The 22,378-nt window shown below is 55.3% G+C and overlaps 1 gene segment (V, D, J or C); it reads right to left on the reverse strand.

Moving 5' to 3' along the window:
- The window catches only part of LOC136143277 (immunoglobulin heavy constant mu-like), an 84,773-nt gene that overhangs the window by 22,823 nt on the left and 39,572 nt on the right, over positions 1-22,378 (reverse strand). Inside the window, 1 exon segment of the C gene segment in view lies at positions 13,587-13,598. Within this exon segment, the coding sequence occupies positions 13,587-13,598 (12 nt within the window).

The raw sequence follows: 22,378 nt of genomic DNA on the forward strand, positions 1-22,378 counted from the left end.
AGAGAAAAACAAATATTGTCTGCTAACACATATGTATGGAATCTAAAAAAAAAAAAAATCTCAAGAACCCAGGGGAAGGACAGGAATAAAGACACAGATGTAGGGAATGGACTTGAGGACATGGGTAGTGGGAAGGGTAAGCTGAGGCAAAGTGAGAGAGTGGCAATGACATATATAAACTACCAAATGTAAAATAGATAGCTAGTGGGAAGTAGCTACATAGCACAGGGGGATCAGCTCGGTGCTTTGTGACCACCTATAGGGGTGGGATAGGGAGGGTGGGAGGGAGATGCAAGAGGGAGGGGATATGGATATATATGTGTACGTATAGCTGATTCAATTTGTTATACAGCAGAAACTAACATAAAAATGTAAAGAAATTTTACTCCAATAAAGATGTTAAAAAAAAGGAACGAAAGAGGAGAAATCACTACTGATACTGCAGAAATACAAAAAACCAGGAGAGAATACTATGAAAAATGATATGCCAAGATATTGGACAACGTAGAAAAAATGGACAATTTTCTAGAAACATATGGCCTACCAAAACTGAATCAAGAAGAAATAGATAATTTGAACACACCAATTACTAGATTTGAAATAAAATTGTTAATTAAAAAAAAAAAACAACTCCTTACAAATAAAAGTCCAGGACCAGATGGCTTCACAGGTGAATTTTACCAAACACACAAAGAAGAACTTATACCAATTCTTCTCAATCTCTTCCAAAAGATTGAATAGGAAGGAACACTCCCAAAGTCATTGATACCAAAACCAGATGAAGACACTACATAAAAAGAAAATTAGAGGCCAATATCTTTGATGAATAAGGATGCAAAAATTCTCAACAAAATATTAGCAAACCAAATCCAGCAACACATAAAAAAGAGCATACACCACAACCAAGTGGGATTCATCCCAAGTTCACAAGGATGGCTCAACACACACAAATCAATTAACATAATACACCACATCAACAAAAGAGATGACAAAACCACATGATCATCTCAATGGACACAGAAAAAGCATTTGATAAAATTCAACATCCATTCATGACAAACAATTTTACAGAAGTGGGTATAGAGGGAACATATCTCAACATAATAAAAGCTATCTATGACAAACCCACAGCCAATATAATACTCAACTGTGAAAAGCTAAAAGCCTTCCCACTAAAATATGGAATGAGACAAGGGTGCCCACTCTCACCACTTCTCTTCAACATAGTATTGGAAGTCCTAGCCACAGCAATCAAATAAGAAAAATCAATAAAATGTATCCAAATTTGGAAGGGAAGAGGAAAAATTGTCATTATATGCAGATGACATAATATTATATATAGAAAACCCTAAAGACGCCACACAAAAACTACTAGAACTCATAATGAAATCAGCAAAGTAGCAGGATACAATATTAACATATAGAAGTTGCCTGCATTTCTTTATGTTAACAATGAAATATTAGAAAGGGAATGTAAAAAAAAACAATACCTTTAAAAATCACATCCAAAAAAATAAAATACTTAGGAATAAACCCGGCCAAGGAGGTGAAAGACTTATATGCTGAGAACTATAAAACATTAATAAAGGAAATTAAGATGAGTCAAAGAAATGGAAAGTAATCACATGCCCTTGTATTGGAAGAATTAATATTGTTCAAATGGCCATACTAACCAAAGCAATCTACAGATTTAATGGGATCCCTATCAACTTACCCATGACATTTTTCACAGAACTAGAACCAATAATTGTAAAATTTATATGGAAGCATAAAAGACTCAGAATTGCCAAATCAATCCTGAGGAAAAAGAACAAAGCAGGAGGCATAACCCTTCCAGACTTCAGACAATATTACAAAGCTACAGTAATCAAAACAGCATGGAATTGACACAAAAATAAACATATGGATCAAAGGAACAGGATAAAGAGCCCAGAAATAAACTCACACACCTATGGTCAATTAGTCTTCAACACAGGAGGCAAGAACATATAATTGGAAAAAAGACAGTCTCTTCAGCAAGTGGTGCTGTGAAAGCTGGACAGCTGCATGTAAATCAATGAAGTTAGAATACACCCTTACACCATACACAAAGATAAACTTAAAGTGATTTAAAGACTTAAACATGAGACATGATACCATAAAACTCCTAGAAGAGAACACAGGTAAAATATTCTCTGACATAAATTGTACAAATGTTTTCTTAGGTCAGTCTCCCAAGATAAGAGAAATAAAAGCAAAAATAAACAAATGGGACCTAATCAAACTTACAAGCTTTTGCACAGCAAAGGAAACCATAAACAAAACGAAAAGACAACATACAGACTGGGAGAAAATATTTGTAAATGATATGATTGACAAGGGCTTAATTTCCAAAATATGGAAACAGCCCATACAATTCAAAAACCAAAAAAAGAACAGAATCAAAAAATGGGTAGACGCCCTAAACAGACATTTCTCCAAAGAAGATATACAGATGGCCAACAGGCGCATGAAAAGATGCTCAACATCGGTAATTATTAGGGAAATGCAAATCAAAACTACAATGAGATCCTACCTCACACCAGTCTGAATGGCCATCATTAAACATTCTACAAATAGCAAATGCTGGAGAGGGTGTGGAGAAAAGGGGACCCTCCTACACTGTTGGTGGGAATGTAAGTTGGTGCAGCCACTATGGAAAACAGTATAGACGTTCCTCAAAAAACCTAAAATAGAGTTATCATATTATCCAGCAATCCCACTCCTGATAATATATCCAGACAAAACTATAGTCCAAAAGGACTACATGCACCTCTATGTTCATAGCAGCACTATTCACAATAGCCAAGACATGGAAGCAACCTAAATGTCCATTGACAGATGAATGGATAAAGAAGATGTAGTACACATATACTCTGGAATATTACTCAGCCATCAAAAAGAATGAAATAATGCCCTTTGCAGCTACATGGATGGACTAAGAGATTATCATACTAAGTGAAATAAGTCAGAAAGAGAAAGACAAATACCATACAATATTACTTATATGTGGAATCTAAAATATGACACAAATCAACGAATCTACAAAACAGAAACAGACTCACAGACATAGAGAAGGACTTGTGGTTGCCAAGGGGGAGGGCAGGTGGGGGAGGGATGGAGTGGGAGTTTGGGATTTGCAGATGCAAGCCAGTATAATAGAATGGGTAAACAACAAGGTCCTACTGTAGAGCACAGGGAACTATATTCAGTATCCTGTGATAAACCACAATGGAAAAGAATGTGAAAAAGAATGTATATCTATGTATAACTGAATCACTTCGCTGTTCAGCAGAAATTAGCACAACGTTGTAAATCAACTATATATTTTAAAAAAAGACAGATAACAGTGTCCTGCTTTCCAGAATCTTGTGGAATTAAAAGTGGAAGCAAAAGACCTGGTACAAAAGTGGGGGTGCTTCTGACAGACTTCCTCTCCTGAGAGGCAGGAGGTGATCCAAGGAGTGTCACCTGCCCAGGACATGGAGCTTCCCATTTTATCACAGAGAAAACAGCTGAAGTTTCCTGGCATTCATTTACTCAAGTCTTCCAACTTTTCTCATTTTTTGTGGCATGCTCATGTGCTATCAGAGTTGGGTTTTGTTTGATGGTCCAGTTTGAATGTCTCTTCCTTTTCATAGGCATGTTAGGACCACTCACATGTACTGATAAGACAGAAGGGTATGTTTGGTGTCAATCCTGTTTTACCATTTTATGCCATGCTTTCTATTTGTATTTTTTAAAGATTTATTTATTATTTATTTATTTTATGTATTTCTGGCTGCATTGGGTCTTAGTTGTGGCACCCAGGATCTTTGTTGAGGCATGTGGGATCTTTTGTTGCGGTGTGCGGGCTTCTCTCTAGTTGTGGCTTGCAGGTTTTCTCTTCTCTAGTTGTGGCACATGGGCTCTGTAGTTGAGGCGCACAAGCTCAGTAGTTGTGGCACATGGGTCCCGTTGCCCCGCGGCTTGTGGGATCTTAGTTCCCCGACCAGGGATTGAACCCTCATCCCCTGCACTGTAAGGTGGCTTCTCTACCACTGGGCCACCAGGGAAGTCCCCATGCTTTCTCTTTGTAAATTTCCCAAAGCAGCTGTGCGCTTCAAGTTGTCTTTGCTGCTTTGTGTGTGCAGTGGTCACCTTCCCCGGTGTCCTCTGCGCTGCTTCCTCAGATGGCACGCATGGGTCTGTGCCCAACACATGTGAAATGTGAGTGGGTGGGCTCCTCTTCATCCCTTTTCCCCATCCCTCCCACCATGTGGGTCCAATCCGCGAGGCCACGTTCTCAGTATGTGTTTACACTGCCTCACATGCTTGGCTGCTAGCCCATGGTTTGGCTTTACTGATGTTTGATGCCTGGCTCCTAGCAGTGAAGCAACAATTCACAAGACCTCTAACGCCCAAGTTCCTTTCCCTTCTCCCAGTTCTTGACAGTTGTGAACCTTCTGCCTTGTCAGAGTGTTATACTGTTTCCTTTTTGCTCTACTTCAGAGTTAAACTCCACTGGGTACCCACTGCAGGTCCTTTGGCCCCAGCTTCTCTGGGCTTCTTTGGTGGCCGAAGTTTTTCCACTGGTGGCTGCACCATGTAGGGGTCATGGAAACCTACTGAGATGTAACTGACTTACAACACTGTGGAAAGTTTAAGGACCACATGTGTGGATTCAAGACATTTACATATTTGCAAAATGAGGCCACCATAGTCTTAGCTAACACCTCTATCACCTCACATAATTATGTGAAATAAAATTCATATTTTATGGCAAGATAAGAAAAATTTGAACATAAAAACTCTTCTCTGCCCTTTGGCCTCCTCACTTCCCGCACTGTGCACTGTGTGTCTGCGTTAGGCATCGACCAGACCTCCCCCTCCCCCATCAGCAGGAATACCTGCTCAACCGTGAAGAGGAACTTTCTTCTAGCGACGACAAGACAACTCCTCAAATGGTAACATTCCTTCTTGATCTTGTAAGAGGTTCACATGACTCACCAGGATGACGCTTAGATCTGGATTATGTAAACTGTCAATAATACGTCATCTGGCGTACAGCCTTCTGTCTCAACAAATTATAGAACTGTGCCTTGACTTCTAATGGGCAGAACAGTTCTCAGAGCTTTCTGAGATGCTCTTCCTGGGTTATAATCCTTGAATTCAGCTCGAATAAAAATTTCCACTTCTTTCTCAGATTGACTAATTAATTTTTCCTCGACAATTTTCATTGCTATTTTTTGTGGTGGGAAAAATTAAGATCCAGTCTCTTAGCAACCCTCAAAACTATAACACATCATTGTTGCCTATAATCTCTATGCTGGGTATTAGATCTCCTGGATTTATTCACCTACTGGTTGCAAGTTTGTACCTTAAATAACATCTCCCCATTTCTCCCACCCCCCAGTCCCTGGCAACCACCTTTCTACTCTCTGCTTTTACAAATTTGGTTTGTAAAATGCCACGTATTGGTGAGATCATACAGTATTGGTCTTTCTCTGTCTGACTCGTCTCACTCAGCGTAATGCCTGCAAGGTCCATCCATGCTCCACGGATGGCAGGTGTCCTTCTTTCTTGCAGCTGAACAGTATTCCAATGCACACACATGCCACCGCTTCCGTATCATTCATCTGCTGCTGGATGTGTTGTGGGCTGTGTCCACACCTTCAGGGGTCTTTATGCTTGGAGGACAGACCAGCATATATGAACTCCTAGACGCCCCCTCCCCTGAGTATCCTTCAGGTGCTGTTCACGGCTCAATGGTGCTGAATGTGGCTGCTGAGAAATCCAGGACCAGCCAGTCTTCTCTCTTATGGGTGATTTGGTCGTCTTGAATGCTGCCTAAATTAATTCTTTCCAATTCTCTCCATCCTGAAGTAAGGTAATACTAGCCCTGAAACTGTTGTCGAACCCAAGTTTGTGTGCCCAACGCACAGTGAGACCAAGCAAACTGAAACACTGGAGTTTGGAGCAGAGAAAGGTTTATTGCAGGGCTGTGCACGGGGACGAGATGGCTCGTGCTCAGAAAGCCCAAAGTCCCCACTGGTTCTCGGGGAAGCATTTCTATAGGCAAAATTTAGGGGAGGGCTGCAGGGTGTGTGGCTTTCTTCTGATTCGTTGGTGGTGAGGGAACAGGCTGGTGTTCCGGAGTCTGTGCTCAGCGTGGAGTTAGCATCCTCCACCTGGGTGGGGGCCTTAGTTCCTGCAGAAGAGCTCAAGGGTACATCGTTCTGTGTGTCCCTGGAGGAGGAGCCCAGGACCCTGTTGTTTCCTGACTGCTCCTCCTTGGTTCCTGCATTCTCTTACTTCCCTGGTTAGTAACTGAATCTGCCTTTTAGGGCTCAGGGAAGGCATAGGAGTCTGAAGCCTTTTCCCTACAAACCAGAAATGGGGGCGCAGAAAAGGCTTTTGTACCTGGGATGGCCCCACAGGGTCCTGCTTGGTTTTAATCCCGCTTTTTCTGGATACTCATCAATCTTGAGGGGAGCAGGTGTTGGACAAGAAAGGGAACGATATTTTGGATAGAGAGCTTAATCGGTCTTAGGGGGACTCAGTTTCAAAACCACACCCTGTGCCTTAAACACTCAAGGCCCTTAGGTAGAAACCAAGTGATTAAGGGAGACCTTCAAGCTTGGTTTGCAGAACATGGGGGAAAGCAAACCGCAGATCTGGAAATCTGCTGACAGCCCCTCGGACGGAGCATCCTGAGGGGCTAGGATGACTGATGGTGAACTTTGGACATCGCAGGCCGAAAACCCACCACGCGTGACACATGGCTGCTCACGTAACCCCCAGATTGCACCTGCGACCCACAGAGAGCGTGCAGTGCGGCCACACCTGTGCAGAGAACCCGTGAAACTGACTTTTACTTTCCACCGGTTGTTTCGAGCACCTTCCCTCCCCCTCCCCACTTCTCACAAGCGATCGGAGACAAAGCTGAACACATTGCCTCCTGTCTCCTTGCTTGGCTGCCGGCTATAAAGCCTCTCTCTGCTTGGCCTTCCAAGGAACCCACTCGCTTGGTTCCATCCACATACTGGGTGGGACACGGGAGCTGGAGAAGATCCACCCGGAAAGGCGACTCCTGGGAAGCACTGAACTTCCTCCTATGTGGCCTCTGCCTGATGCCAGCTGCTTCGGGCCCAGTTATTTATTGATTGAAATGGAGCTGATGTGCAGCATTGTGTTAGTTCCAGGTGCACCACAGAGCGACTTGGCGTTCGTGTCCATTAAGGGTGATTGTGGTCCCCACGGCCAGACTGTTAACCGCGCCAGCACAAAGTTATTGCAATACTATTGCCTGTGTTCCTTGTGCTGACTTACTTATTGTGTAACGGGAGGTCTGTACCTCTAACTCCCCTTCGCCTGTTTGGCCCCCTCCCCACTCCCCTTCCCTCTGGCAACCACCTTTTTGTTCTCTGTATCTGAGTCTGTTTCATTTTATTATGTTTGTTCATTTGTTTTGTGTTTTTAGATTCCACGTATAAGTGAGATCATGTGGTATTTGTCTTTCTCTCTCTGACTTATTTCACTTAACATAAAACCCTCTAGGTCCATCCATGTTGTCACAAAAGATAAGGTTTTTTTTATGGCTGAGTAATATTTCACTGTATGTATATGCACCACGTCTTCTTTATCCATTCATCTGTCGATGCACATTTAGGCTGTTTCCATGTCTTGGCTATTGTGAATAGTGCTGCTGTGAACACTGGGGTGCAGATCTCTTTTCAAGTTACTTTTGTTTTCTTTGTACGAATACCCAGAAATGGGGTTGCTGGGTCATTTGGTAGCTCTATTTTTAGTTTTTCGAGGAACGTCCATACTGTTTTCTACAGCAGCTGCACCAGTTTACATTCCCACTGACAGTGCGCGAGGGCTCCCTTTTCTCCACACCCTCGCCAACACTTGTTACCTGTGGTCCTTTTTGATGATAGCCATTCTGACAGGTATCAGGTGATATTTGCTCCTTAATATACATTTTGGATTCTGTGGGTTATATCAGCTTTCCTAATTTCATAAAAAATGCAAGTTTCCATTAAAAAATTCTACATTTTGCTTTTGCACAAATTCTGAGAGCAAAAGGGGAAACTGCTGTGTGGGGAGGTGGGCCTGGAGGAGGCCTTGAACCCCCCAGGGGTTTCTGTGACTCAACCCACCTCCTCACCTTCTCTGGCCTGCTCGGCAGCCGGAGGTGCCAGGCCGAGCACAGGCTGCTTAGGGCTGTGGATGTGGTGTGGATCTCAAGGCCAGGCCGGTCCCACATTCTGGCCTCACTCCCTGGCAAGGAGTGGGGGGCTCTGGGGAACCCAGCCGAGGACACCCTGCTGCTCCTTCAGGCTCGGATGCAGTGGTCCTGGGGATGGCCGTGGCCCCCGGACTCTGTCTGCACCACTGTCGAGAGCTCTCCCCACACGTGGGCCTCTCTTCCCCTTTCCCGCTGGCTTTGCTCCTTCCGTGCTGTTGCGAGCACTTGCCCTAGAGGCTATAATGCGCCTGGTCACCCAGACCTGGCTGCCGTGTGTGGAGATGGCAGGTTCGTGTGCCCAGGCTGCGAGTGGCCCTCTCCCTTCCTTACACCACAGTGCCGGCTCTTAAGTTGTACTTGAAATGGTTATTTCTTTTGTGTCAGAGTCTTTCCATTTTTGTCTTGGTTGGATACTGTTTGTCTTTATTAAAATAAATAATTTTGATTTTAAATAGTCTACATTATACTTACTGAATATTGAATGTATGTGTATATATACACGTATTCATATATATTCGATATGTACAATATAGACTATTGAAGATAAAATTATATTTTATTATAACTAAACATATATATAGTTTATTCAGTTGGGAAGGGGACAATCTCCCAAGTTCATGCCTGTGGAAAGTATATTTGAATGCTAGTTGCTAGTTTTTTGGGCGTAAGAGTCTTGGATTATATTTTCTCTCCAACAGGGTTTTATAGGCATTGATAAACGTTTTTTAAAGAAGTGGTGCCAGAATGTTCCCCTCTTACGCATGGTCTGATCCTGTGTAGGTGTTTGCTTGGCTTATTTTGAAGTCAAGTAACTCCAATAAAATCCATTTGTTTAGGATTGCTCTGGTTGTTTTTTTTCTGGGGATTTTAAGCAATTTCTGAAACGTTGTTTTGAGCTGCATCTCAGAATACTGGTTCTGGGTTCCTGGCTGCCTCTCCCTGCAATTGGCAGGTGGTGTGACCAGTGTCCAGTGTCACACTCCCGGGAGGATCTTTTCTGGGAGAGGTGAGAGCACTGTGGCCAGTGTGGGCAGGACATGTGATGGGCCTTAGGAGGGTGTGTGGGGTTTTCTCTGAGAAAGGAGGTGCTGCAGGGACCCAAGGCCGGGGGCCAGGTGAGTGACTTGGAAGGCCCATTGTGCTGTTATGAGGAGCTGGGTGCAGGGGAGGTGTGGGGTGGACAGGCAGTCTGTTTGCAGACAGCCGTGCGGGTCCTCAGAAGGCGGCCAGCAGCGGGAATGGTGAGCTCTGCCCCGGCTGCCCGGGAGCACAGTGGGTAGATGTGTGGTGTCCAGTCCACCAGGTTCGGGGCTGGAGCTCTCTCTTTGGGACTAATCAGCCTGTAAATGGCATTAGAGTCAGAGGACCAGGGATGCCTGCAGAGAGGAAAGAGGGCACGTGCTGTCCTAGGCACGGCCTGGTCAGCATCGGGGACGAGAGAGGGAGTAGAGGGGACAAAGGGCACCTGCCACGGGGGATGGGGTCAGAGAGCAGATGTCATGGAGGCCGGGACCTAGCGGGCCGCAGGAGGGGTCACTTGTCTGCAGCTCATGTACTTGAACGTCCCAGAATCTTTTACCAAAACCATGACTTATTTGGGATCCAACTTGGATTTCAGAGGTTCAAGGGACCTCTGTGCTTTAGACCTATTTGTTCTGAGAAACTCTAGGGGTCTAATTCCGGAAGATGCCCGATGGGCATGCAGACAGAGGGAGCCAACACGAAGCGTTTATAAATGCAAAGGACCTGGCCGATGGGCAGTCGGCACCAATGCTAGCCTTGGATACAAAGAGCTGGAAACCGTTTCTGCAGCTCCAAGGACCTGCCGTGCCAGCCCGTCGGGACCTGAGGGCTGCGCACTCAGACACTTTGGCCAGGAGGCTAGACGTCGTCAGCACACTGGATGCCCTGGGCATCGGGGCAACTGAGCTGTGTACCAGAGGAGGGTCAAGTCATCGTGAGTCTGATGGCTGCCCACCTGCAGTCTTAGTGCTGCAGAGAGAGAAGGGGGTCCCCTGGGGCTGGCAGCACAGAAATGTGGGAAAAAGAAACAGAGAGGGTGAAATTGTCAGCATGGGACAGAAACACATCTTATTTTTATTAAATGTACATAATACCTGTCTAATTAACCCTATCGTATTTACTTTCTCCTTTGAAAAAGTCTTGCATTTAGGTGTCTTAAGAACATACACTAATATAGCTTGCAAAATGTAAATAAAGCTCTAGAGAGTTAAACAAAACCGTTACAATAAACTGGTACATCAGAGGTCAGAAGAGATGTGATAAAAATACTGTTATGTTTTTATACATACCATTTGTTTAATTAGTCCTGCTATTACCACTAACTGGCACTAGTCCTAGTGTTTTGATTAAATAATAACATTCATTTAACAAAAGGGAAACAAATACCACATAATCTATAAGTTCAAATAGATGCCCACCCTTGTTTCTGTGTTACGGTGATAACAGGTGTGTGCATCCACAAGGACAGGAAGTCCCCTACATACGAACGAGCTCCGTTCCGAGAGCACATCCGTAAGTCCAACAGAGTTAGCCTAGGTACCCAACTAACACAATTGGCTGTATGCTGCTGCCTTTACGCTTGCTTCCAGACACCCTGGGCTTGAAATAAGGACACTGCACTGTATACAGTGCTATACAGTAGAGTGCACAAAAGCAGAACCACTTCTAGAGGATGCACGCACGTGACATCGTGTGCCAGTCTCGTGAGCTAACTTACGTGATGGGACGTGAGCACGCACATTCCCGCCTTTGAAAGTCCACAGCTTGAAGGTTCGTATGTAGGGGACTTACTGTGCTCTCTCTTACGGAATCACGTTACCTTTTGCCTGGTGTGGCTGTGACCTTGTTGGCTGCCTGCAAGGGCGACCTCCCTGGGGCCCCGCACACGCGCAAGCACATTGTGGCTGAGGTGGTAGGGGTGGGGAACCCTTTTCTATTATCCTGGTCAACTAGAAGAGGGCCTCAGCCGGGCAAACAGGCACGGCCGCCTGGGACTGGGGAGGGTGGATGGGACGTAAAGTATAATTGCTGTGGGGATGGTGGCTGGGAAGCTCTTCAGTGGGATTCAGTCGGGGTGGGCAAAGCAGGAGCCCTGCTACTCTGGCAGACCCAGATAGAGCTTATTCCTCCTGTGTGACAACAGAGGAATCTCAAAACACTATCGCGGACCAAGGTTGTGTCTATATTTTAGGTCTGCTGTCTTTCATTGGTGTGCAAAGGGGCTGCTCATCTCCAGACGCTGCATCTGCATCCCAGGATGAGCAGAGAGCAAACCACACTCCGGAAGCCCTACCCTTGGACCCCAGCTGCACCTCACTATCAAGACGAGGGCCACGTGGCTGCCCTTAGCCGCCAAGGAGTCTGGGCTGCATTAGGAAGGGTGAGGGGAGGACGGGTATCGGGTGGGCACTGGGATAGTCTGCCCCAGAGACAGACAGAGCAGGATCTGGGGGTGGGGTGAGGACCCCTGGTGTGGACCACGCTGAGCCGGGGCGGGAGGGAGAGTAGCGTCGGCCTTTCTGGGTAGGGAGACCCCAGGACAGGGCTAGGGAGGGGAGCGGCAGTGGAGGGGGTTCAGGGAGAGAAAAGTGAGGACGTGAGGGGTGGCGAGGGTAAAGGTGAATGGCTGAGGGTCACGGGTGCTGTAGGCAAGGAGCTGGAGAGAGGGGAGTGGGCGGGCGAGGGTCGGATGATGCAAACAGCGATTCTGGGGACAGAGCGGTGGGTGCTGAGGGGTCCAGAGGTTGGCCTGGGGCAGGCAAGAGGGAGAGGAGGACAGGACTGGCGAGACGGGGCCAGGACCTGAGGGCGTACACGCGGGTGACAGGCAGGAGAGCAGAGCAGCAACCCTCCAGGGCCCAGGGAGGGGGCGGGCGACTGGCATGCACGTGTGAGCGTGTGTGTGGGTCTGTGTGTGTGTGCGTGCACGTGCATGTGAGTGTGAGAGTGACTGTGAGTGTTGCTCTGAGGCCGTGGCTTCCAGGGAGGGTGGGGCTCTTGGACAGGAGGGAAGGGGCAGCCGTGTGCCCTGGCTCCTCCCGGTGGGGGTCACTGCCTGGACCTCTGGGAGGTCGGCGTGCGGTTCCAGGCGAATGGTTGTGTGGCCAGGGAGGGAGATTTCGGGGCTTTGCTGTGGGGTGTGAAGTCTGGGTGGGGGCCGCGTCTTCTGGGGGGCGGCGGGGACCTCCCGGTGGCTGGCTGGGGTAGGTGGGGAATGGTGCCCTCCACAGCCACCTTCCCGGCACGCTCGCTGTCCAAGCAGTGTGTCCTTGTCCAGGTGCGTCCAGGACTCTCTGGAGTCCCCTTCACTGTGGACCAGCGGCTCAGGGTCGCCCGGGCTGCCCCCGCCCGAATGCTGCATCTGTTTTTGCATTTCGACGAGATTCTGGGTGATCCTGGTGCATTCAATCTTTCCCGTGTGGATCTTAGGGACCCGGAGCGGGTGTGGGGAAGCTTAGGCGTCCCCTCTGCGGTCCCAGTCCTCCCTCGGGCCCTTCCCACCGCCCAGGGTCAGGAGCATGGGCTTGCTCTGGTCTGAGGAGCCCCTGCCCTGCTGGGGACTCTTTCTGGCTGAGCGTAGGGTCTTGGAGCTGTGAACCTCTGGCGCTGCCAGCTGAGTTTCCTCGTCCTCCCCAGGGCCCGTCTGTGCAGGCAGAGTTCTGGCGTGTCCTTGCGCATCCCTCTGTCCTGTCACCAAGTCCTAGATACTCCTCTCCAACTGTAGCTAAAAGTGCCGCCTCCCCCAGGAAGTCACCCTGACTGACCCCAGACCAGATCAGGCAGGGAGACCCACACTCCGAGCCATCCCTGCACCTCCGCTCACGGCCTCGTGCTGCACCAGTGCGCAGGCTGCAGCGTGGCCTGTGCCTGCCTGCAGCCACACCCCAGGCCCCGTTCAGGCACCCTGGGATGACGAATAAATGGATGAGTGAAGAATGAAGGAAAACAGGGCAATCTTCTCAGGGCAATCCCAGCCCTATGTTGAAGCTATCCGAGAACCTCCCAGGTCTGTGTGTATCGCGGGTGGGGCAGGGCAGGAAGCTGGGGGCAGGAAAGGGCTCTGTGGTCAGACACCTGAGCTGGCCCGGAGCTTATCTGCTTCCTGCAAGCCGGGCAGCCGGGTGGGCGTGGGCTGCCGCACAGGGAACAGGCTGCCTGGGGCTTGGCTGTCCTCAGGTTGCCTTCCAACCGGTGACCAGCGCTGGCCGTTGGGGCCCGGCTCGCGGCCTTTACCATGAGGGGGGCTCCAGACCCTCCTGGAGACAGACTCGGGGGTGATGGGGGGCGCAGGTAGGTGGGCACACCTGTGAATGTAGGGTCCACCCTGCCCTGACCCACGGTGGGCTCAGGCTTCTGGGGGTCCTGCTGTGGGCTGGGGTACCCCAGCTGCCTGGCATGGCTGAGTTCCCAGAGCTGGGACAGAGGCCTGTGAGGACCTGGGAGCGGCCATGTCATGGGGCTTCTGTGAAGGGCGTCGCCTGGAGGAAGGTCCCCACCCAGGGGAGGCCCGGAGGCTCGGCTGTGGGTGCGTGGAGGGCGGGATGGTCCCTTTCTGGGGTGGTCTTCCCGGGGCCACTTTCTGAAATGGGGCCTGAGTGCTGGCTGGCCTCCAGCCCATGGTGGTGTCCTCCAAGTCTGCTCCCCGTGAGCCGGCACCCTTGCTGACCCCGGGCAGTGGGCAGAGCGTGGGAGGGCTGTGGTCCTGGTGGATGCACGGGGCCAGTCCAGCTCTGGGTCTCCTGGGGTGTCTGTGAGGGGTCAGTGGTGGCAGGATGTGACACTCGGCAGCTCTGGCCAGGGGCTCCAGAGCCATGGTGGGAGGGAGGGCGGGGACAGGTCCAGGACCCCATGGACTAGCCCAGCTCCCTGACCTCACCACGAAACGGGGCACTGGGGGGCATGTGCTGCAGTCGCCCCAGGGTCCGAGGACAGCGCCTGGCCGGCTGCGCTCTGCCCTCTGCCCTCTGGCCCGGGCCTGGGTCTCCGGAGGCCTGGGGGCCGGTTTGGCCACAGCTTCTCTCACGGTGTCGTTCCCATCAGCTCCAGCGTGACCCAGGGCTGCTCAGCATATCCCCGGCTGCACTCTGGGCCTCGAGGCCTCTGCCATGAAGGGTGTGCTGCTGGGCTGGGCTGGGGGGTCTCCTGTCAGGGCGGGGCCGAGGGCCTGGGCCTCTGAGCCTGTGGACTCCCCCTGTGGGCAGGTTTCGCGAGTGGCCCGAGGCAATGTGAGCTCCAGCCAGAGGGCCACCCTGCATCAGGCCTGCGCAAATTCCATTCTGCCAGGGGCCCTGTGGCAGGAAGCTGCTGGGAGACCTGCCGGCTGCGTCTCCTCTCAGGCAGCCCGCCTCCGGGCCCAGGACCCTTCCTCAGGCTGCTGCTGCCCCTTGCGAATGCAGGGTGAGGGTGTGCGGGTGTCTGCTGGCCGGGAGGGCAGGGCTGTGCCACACATTCAGAGGGTAGGCTCCTTGCTAACGGGCCACTTGGGGGCGGGGGTTTCTGTCCCTGAGCGTGTCGCCGTGGTACCAGCTACCATCATACCACCGTGGCACAGACAGGTGCAGAAACCCCCTGGCTGCAGGGCGCTCAGCGCCCCGCTGGTCTTGTATGCTGCAGGGTGGTGTCCTGTGGAGTCCCTGGGTGCTTTCAGCCTGGTCCACGTCGGGACGAGCCCACGGGGGGCGGACTCTGAGGCAGATGCCCCTGTCCCCAGCCCAGCCTGCGGCCACGGAACGTCACCCCTTCAGGCGCGAGGCATGGCCATCCCGGACCTGAGCGGCTGCCCGAGCCCCGGTCTGGCAGCCTTTGGGTTCCGGGCCTCCTTGGGGCATGGGGTCCGACCTGAAGCCAGGGTTCTGCCGCCCCGCTGGCCGGTCACCACGCCGGCCGAGGGAGGACTCCTGAGGGCAGGGGGGCAGAGGGCTGACGCGGGGCTCGCTCCCGCCGTGAGAGGGTTCTGCGCTCCCCCACCCCCAAGCCTGCTCCTGGGTCGGGGTAGCATCTGCAGCTGGACTCCCCTCCCCACCCCAGCCGCCCCGGCCACTCCACTCCGCCCACACCCACCCTGCCGGGGGCTGGGTGAGGGCAGCTAGGCCTTGATGGCAGGACGGTGCCCTGGGGTCAGCGGGGAGGGGTCCTGCACGGTCCCCACCGGGCCTCAGCTCCCCGAGGTGCCAGCTGGTCTGGCTGTGCAGCCAGCTGCAGTGGTGCCCAGGCTGCAGTCTCAGCATGAGAGACCCTCCTCCCAGACCCTCTGTGACTTCCCCTCCACACGGAGGGCGCCCTGGTGCATCTGGAGGGAAGGAGGGGCAGGCAGACGGGCGGAAGGGGAGACTGGGCCCCGGCCCTGGGGTGGGGTGCACACAGCAGCCCACCCTGTCCCGCCAGGGCCCCGGTCCCCACCTGCTTGCCCGGGCTGCCAGCCTCCTTCCTCACTGGCTGACCCCTTCTGCCTGTGGGAGCCTGGGGTGGGCTGGAGGGGCTCACGGCTGGGCTCAGGGCTTGGGTGGCCATCTGGGTGGCGTCCTGATGCCCTGTGTGCAGGGTCTGAGGGGCATTGGGTGGGGCGGGCAGCCCCTGAGGGACCCTGTGTTTGCCACATGAGAGGCTGGGCTGTCCCCCGGGACCGCGCCTGCCTTTGCAGGGAGGTTTGGGAAGCATGTCCTGTCGAGGGGAGCTGTCTGGTTCGGAGGAGCAGAGGTGGGGCAGTGGGCAGGGGAGCAGGGTACCCCCAGCCTGGGCAGAGGGAGGCCCCAGGGCTGGGCAGTAGGGGAAAGTCATGGCTCTAGATAGGCACTGGGGGAGGGACAGTCCCTAGTGCCCCTGCTGCCACCTGAGGGCCAGCAGGCTGGGCCTGTGACATGGCCTGACTCGGGCTGCCCTTCTGGAGGGTCTGGGCTCCAGCTTCGCTGCCATGTCTGTAAGTCACGTAGGGGACACGGAGACACACCCCCACGGTGACAAAAGTCCCTGCAGCCGCCCTTCCAGGAAGGTCTGCCCAGCAGGGCAGGCCGGAGGCCCCGGCCCTGGACAGCGCCCTGCACCAGGAACCTGGCGGGTGGGGAGGCCAGCCCAGCTTAAGCACCCTGGCAGGGCCTGTGGGGGTCAGGCGGGCAGCTGTGCTGTGGGCTCAGAGGGAAACGTAGGTGGGCCAGCTCCTCCGAGGGGCTCTCCCCAGAGGCTGCTCACTCTGGGCAGGCTTCTGGTGCAGCGCACCTCCTGGCCGTGATCTCAGGAGACACTCGGCTACACTAGGAGCCTGTACAGCCCTGCTCCCAGGGAGAGGCCCCTGGACCCCCCTTGGGCCAGGCCAGGAAACGGACCCACCTGCCTTGGGACCGGCAGCAGGCTGGAAGGTGCTCCCACCTGCCCTGAACCCTACCCACTGCGCTCACCAGCGAGCTCCTAGGCAACTGAGTACAGGCCCAGTTCCAGCGTCCACTCCTGTCAGTTTCTCTGAGCTCCCAGCAGAGTCAGGAGGGTATCTAGGGGTCCTGCCTACTGGGAACTTGACCTGATGGTTTGCCCGGTGTGAGCTCTGTCCTTCCTGGTTCCTTTGGGTGTGGGTGTTGATAGTCTGGGGGCTTCTGCCAGCTGGCTGGGCTCTGGGCTGTGGCTCTGTGGGTCAGTGTAGTCGCCTAGAGCCCTTTGAAGCCTCCGGCTGCCATGCCTGGACACAGGCCCGTGGGCCAAGCCAGCCAGGAGTGGTGCTGGACACTGAAGGCCTGGGCTGTGACCCTTGGGCCTTGAGGCCCAGCTGTCCCGACCAGCGGGTTTTTGCTGCCCCGTCTGTCGCTGTGGTATCCAGCATAGTATCACAGTAGTAGGGACCTCGGCAAAAAGCCCCTGCTTGTGGTCACAGGCCCTTCCCTGCTGGAGGCCCCGGATGCAGGTGTCCGGCAGGCTGTCTCCACTGGTGCCCAGCACATCCTCCCACCTGCACCCTCCGCAAGCGTGGTCAGGGGGTGGTCTGCACCGTCTCCCCAGGAAGGACGCGGTGCCCCCCACTGAAGGCGTGGACAGAAGCAAGCCTCTGTGGAGTGGGCGCACGGGAGTGGGGGCACCCCAAGTCCTTTTAGGGGTCCAGGTGCACTGGGTTGAGGGGCTGCCCTGGGGGCTGGCTCCTCTCCTCAGGTGTCTCACACAGGCTCACAGGGGGCTGGCCCCTCTCCTCAGGTGTCTCACACAGGCTCGCGGGGGGCTGGCCCCTCTCCTCAGGTGTCTCACACAGGCTCGCGGGGGGCTGGCCCCTCTCCTCAGGTGTCTCACACAGGCTCGCGGGGGGCTGGCCCCTCTCCTCAGGTGTCTCACACAGGCTCGCGGGGGGCTGGCCCCTCTCCTCAGGTGTCTCACACAGGCTCGCGGGGGGCTGGCCCCTCTCCTCAGGTGTCTCACACAGGCTCGCGGGGGGCTGGCCCCTCTCCTCAGGTGTCTCACACAGGCTCGCGGGGGGCTGGCCCCTCTCCTCAGGTGTCTCTCACAGGCTCGCCAGGACCTGGCCCCTCTCCTCAGGTGTCTCACACAGGCTCGCAGTCTGCACCTGAATCTGGCTGAGCATGGGCGGGGTGTGTGTGTGTCTGGGAGGTGACCCCTCTGGAGGGCTTCTTGTGTGCCCGTGTGCAGCGAGGGTCCTGGGTGGGCCGCAGGGGGAGGTGCCAGGCCAGGAGCACTGCTGGGCTCTGGGTAGACAGTTTAGTCGGGCCAGTCCCAGGGACAAGGGCAGGTGGGTCCACCCTCCTGGAAGAAATGGCTCCAAAACCAAATTCAATCAGCTGCCCCCGAAGGGGAGAGATCCTGCCCATATTCCTGTATCCACAGGGCAGGGCGCCTAGCCTACTCGGAGCAACATGTGGAGAGTGGGCTGCAGAGGGATGCGGGTGGTGCGGATGTGGGGTGCAGTGGGGTGTGGGGCAGGTTGGGGGCACAGTGCTGTGGGCATAGGTGATGTGGCCAGGAGGCCCAGTCTCCGAGTGGCAGGGGCAGTGCCAGCCCACCAGGCCAGCCCCTCCCTTGTGACACGCCTGCCCAGACTTGGGGGCTCACAGGGTCCTTGCAGAGTGGGGTCTTTGTGTCTCCAGCTGTGGCCCCCAGGTGACTCAGGGAGGAAGCTCCCAAGCTGTTGGCCGGATGCCAGGACAGTGGCCTTGAGACCTTCTTGGTGTTGGGAGGGCCAGTGGGGTCGCAGTCCTTGGAGCGTGTCTGGCTAGGACCTGGCTGGCTTCATGGTCTGATGGGCTTGGATGGGAGCCAGGGGATGGTGACTAGTCCGCCTGTGGCGTGAGGGGGGCACGGTGCTGGGGGCCTTCCCTGTGCTTCCGCCCCAGTGGGTTTGTGTTACAGGCTGTTTCCCTGTGGTCGCCGTGGTACCCATGGTGATGTGGCCCCATTCAAAATCCTGGGGACAGGGCCATGGCTCGGGCTCCCGGGGCGGGGTTTCTGATGGGTGCTGTGATGCTGTGGGTATAATACCAGCTACACCCCGAGCAGTAGTAATACCACAGTGCCACAGACCCTTTCCCAATCCCTGCTGCCAGGGGCTGGGCTGGGGGGCTGTCAGGTGGAAGCAGGGGCCCGGAAAGCTGTGGGACGGTCTTGCCGCTGCACGTGTCCTGCTGGGAGCACGTGGGAGGCCTCTCCCGTCGGTGGTCAGTGACCACGCCCAGCTCTATCCTGAGGCTCCGAGGCAGGGCACTGCTGAGTGAGCTGGTGTCAGCGTCTGGTTTGGAAGCCAAACCCATTGTGACGGTCTCCTGGGTTGACAAATTGTCTGCACACGGTGTGTGGGTCACCTTGGGGCCCTTGGTACCCCTGGGGCCAGCAGGTGCCTCCCCCTCCCCCCCCGCCAGGAAGGCCAGGAGCAAAACAGGGGTTGTTCCTGCTGCCGCCAACCCTGGGGCTCCAGGTCCGAGGTGTGCCTGCCTGTCCCCAGATGCAGCTCTGAGCAGCTTCAGGCCTTTTGGTTGCAGCAGGACCTAGAGCAGGTGTGTAGGGGTGCCCAGTGGCCTCTCCTCTCGGGCCCCACTTCCCCCTGCCCTGACCACCAGGGCGTCCAGAGCTCCTGGGGGAAGACATTCACTGCGGTGGCCCAGGGCTCTCCTTCCCCGAGTCCACGCATCCTTTCTGAGTCCTCACAGCTCCAGGCCTTGGAGCACGGCCGAGTCAGTGGCCTCTGGGCATCCATTCCGGGGTGACTAGGGGTGACTGAAAGCTCTGAAAGCTCCAGGCCTGAAAGCTCTGGCGAGTTCTGCGGTGTCCCCTCTGGAATGTGGACGCTGCTCTGTACCTGGTCCCACCTCAGTACCACGGGGCATTGAGAGGGTGCCAGCACCACCTGCTGGGGGTGCCCGGGCCTGGGGCCGGGGCCGGGGCTGGAGGGCTAGCCCTTTACTGGCACCCCTGCCCTGCTGGCATCCCTAAGTCTCAGGCCCCGGGGGGTGCTCTCTGCAACTGCTGCCTCATCTGGACCTTGGTGACCCCACATAAGGGGCCTCGGCAGTGCCTCTGCTCAGGGGCCTCAGCAGGTGGTGGGCCGAGCCCCAGGCCCCAGCCCCGAAGGGGGCAGAAGCTGCAGGTCCCGGACTTGGTGCAATTTCCAGCACCGTTATGTGTTGAGTTTTAAGAATACATTTGCATCAGTTTAAACCCTGCTCATGCAGGCAGTGTCTGCAGGTGGTAACCGCCGAGGAGGGAGAGGGTGCAGGTGTTTTGTCCTCACGGCCGCCCTCCCGTGCCCCTGCCGTGCCCCTCCCATGCCCCTGCCGTGCCCCTGCCATGCCCCTGCCGTGCCCCTCCCATGCCCCTGCCGTGCCCCTCCCATGCCCCTCCCATGCCCCTGCCGTGCCCCTCCCATGCCCCTGCCGTGCCCCTGCCGTGCCCCTCCCATGCCCCTCCCATGCCCCTGCCGTGCCCCTCCCATGCCCCTCCCATGCCCCTCCCATGCCCCTGCCGTGCTCTCGGGCCGGGTCTGCTCATGCACGCCCGCACAAAGCGAGGCCGAGCCCTCCCTCACACACACCCCCAACCCCATCTTGCTCGGTGTCCTTCACCTCTGCCTTCGGACCCGTGGGGGAGACTTCCCGGTCAGGCGCTGGGGTGCAGCGCCAAGCTCCACTTCCTGTGAGCGAGTGCAGGTGGGGCTTCCGGACAGGGGCCGTGTCACTGCGGGTGTAGCAGTCACCGCTACTACAGTACCATCACGGTGACACGTGCCCCTCAGAATCCTCCCTCCGCGGCCGTGTGTCCGGGGCTGCCCTTGCTGGCTCGGGCCGGCTCTGAGGAGGGGACCCTGTGTTTCCGGTGGGTTTGGGGGGCGAACAGGGGGCGGGGTCTGACCCAAACCTGCATGGCACCCCCTCTCCAGCCTAGGCGACCCTGCTGGCCACCGTGGTCTGTGCAGCCGCCGGTCTGCCTGGCTCAGGGGTGCTCTGGTTGTGTCCGTCCTCCTCAGAGCTTCTGTCCCCAGCGTGACCAGTGAGGGTCTGGCCTCCCCTTGCCCTTGTCTTGCATCTGCTGGAAGCCGCCGATGGTTTGGGGTCAAACCTGTGACATCTGTCGGTCGACTGGGGCCTGGGGACTGCTGACTTGATGTGAGAGGCTGTCTGCCATCTGTGGGCGTGTGGAGTGGTCCCCCCTCCACCTCTCAGCACCTGCCGCGGGGGGCCCTCCCCGGGCATGACGCGGGTGTTTCCGCAGTCGGTTGGGGTGTCTCTGGAGATCAGCCTTCCACAGTGCTGTCCCCCAGCTCCGAGTGAGAGGTGCTCTTCCTCCTTGGGGGTCCTCACGGCCCCTGACGAGGGCACCTGCCCCCCCAGGAGGCCGGACGTCCAGGTGAGTCGGGGCCTGGCCTGCAGCCTTTGGGCCGCGGCAGGCTGGGCTCGGCCTGAGGGCCAGCCTGTGAGGGGTCTCAACAGCATGGGCTCCACGTTCACTGTCCTGGCCAGCCGTTCATGCAGCTGCTGTCCATGGGCCTTTAACGTGAAAGTGGTGGAAACGGCCTTTATTCAGTCACTCTTGACAGCAGGGGAGAGCTGGGTCCACCCACTGTGAGCAGAGGTGACCAGTGTGTCACAGGAGAGCAGGGGTGGGGCTCCAGGGGCTCTGGTGAGGGAGCAGGAAGGGTGGCCGTGCAAATGCGATGAGGCCGCTGTGCCCGCCGGCCGGCAAGGATGCAGGGATGGGTCAGGACTCCGCCCTCACAGAGGGCTCCGTGTCTCTCTCTGCAGCTGAGGGGCGTTGGGCAGCTGAGGACTGGCAAGGCTGAGCCTCCAGCGCTTCTGGGGGAAGGTCACGGCCAGGACCACTGACAGACAACCCCTATGGGTATGCAGTGCAGTGGAAGCATGACAGAGGCATCTCAACACCAGGCTCTCTGCCACTGGTGTCGGGCCACCCCTGCATTCTCGGAGCGGGGGTACACACCTGGTTAGGAGCCGGGTCCTCCCAGCAGCTGTGCTTACTGAGCAGCCACCAGGATCGAGGAGCTGGGCGCCCGCTCTTCTGCCTCTTCCTTTCCGTGGGGCAGCTGGGGAACTCCAGGCGGGAAAGCAGCGTGGCCGCTGGTGGGCGAGTCAAGGAGTCAGAGGGTGAAGTGCAGCTGCTGCCCACTGCGGGCCCCTGGGAGCCACGATGAGATGGGCCAGCGGTGAGTTAGGGCTCTCTGCCTGCGGTGAGACCTGGGAGTCGGCGTGCTGTGAGGCTGCGAGGGGGCGGGAGCCTCACGTCTGGGGCGGGGGCGGGGGAGCCAGGCCCTGGGGGTGCTGGATGTGGCCCAGCATCCACGTGGGGTCCTGTGTTTGCTGCCCGCAGGCACTCGGGGTGCCCGTGCATTGTGTGGAGCTGCAGGCCGGGGACTGACCAGGAGCCCAGCCTCGCAGGCTGACCCTCTGGAAAGAACCTCCTCTTGGGTGCACGGTGTCGCCAGCTTTCTCCTGGGGTTCGGAGGTGATGCTGTGAGGTCAGGGCTCGGCACTCACGCCCGCAGTGGGTGGCGTTGGGAGCAGGTGGCCTGCCAGGAGGCTCCAGCCTGAACCGGGCCTGACTGAGTCTGACCTTGCTGCCACGGCCACTGCTGCTCCAGGCTCTCCCTGGGAGTTCTGTGTCTCCAGCTGT

This window comes from Phocoena phocoena, unplaced genomic scaffold, assembly GCF_963924675.1.
Source record: "Phocoena phocoena unplaced genomic scaffold, mPhoPho1.1 SCAFFOLD_227, whole genome shotgun sequence".
Taxonomy (NCBI): Eukaryota; Metazoa; Chordata; class Mammalia; order Artiodactyla; family Phocoenidae; genus Phocoena; species Phocoena phocoena.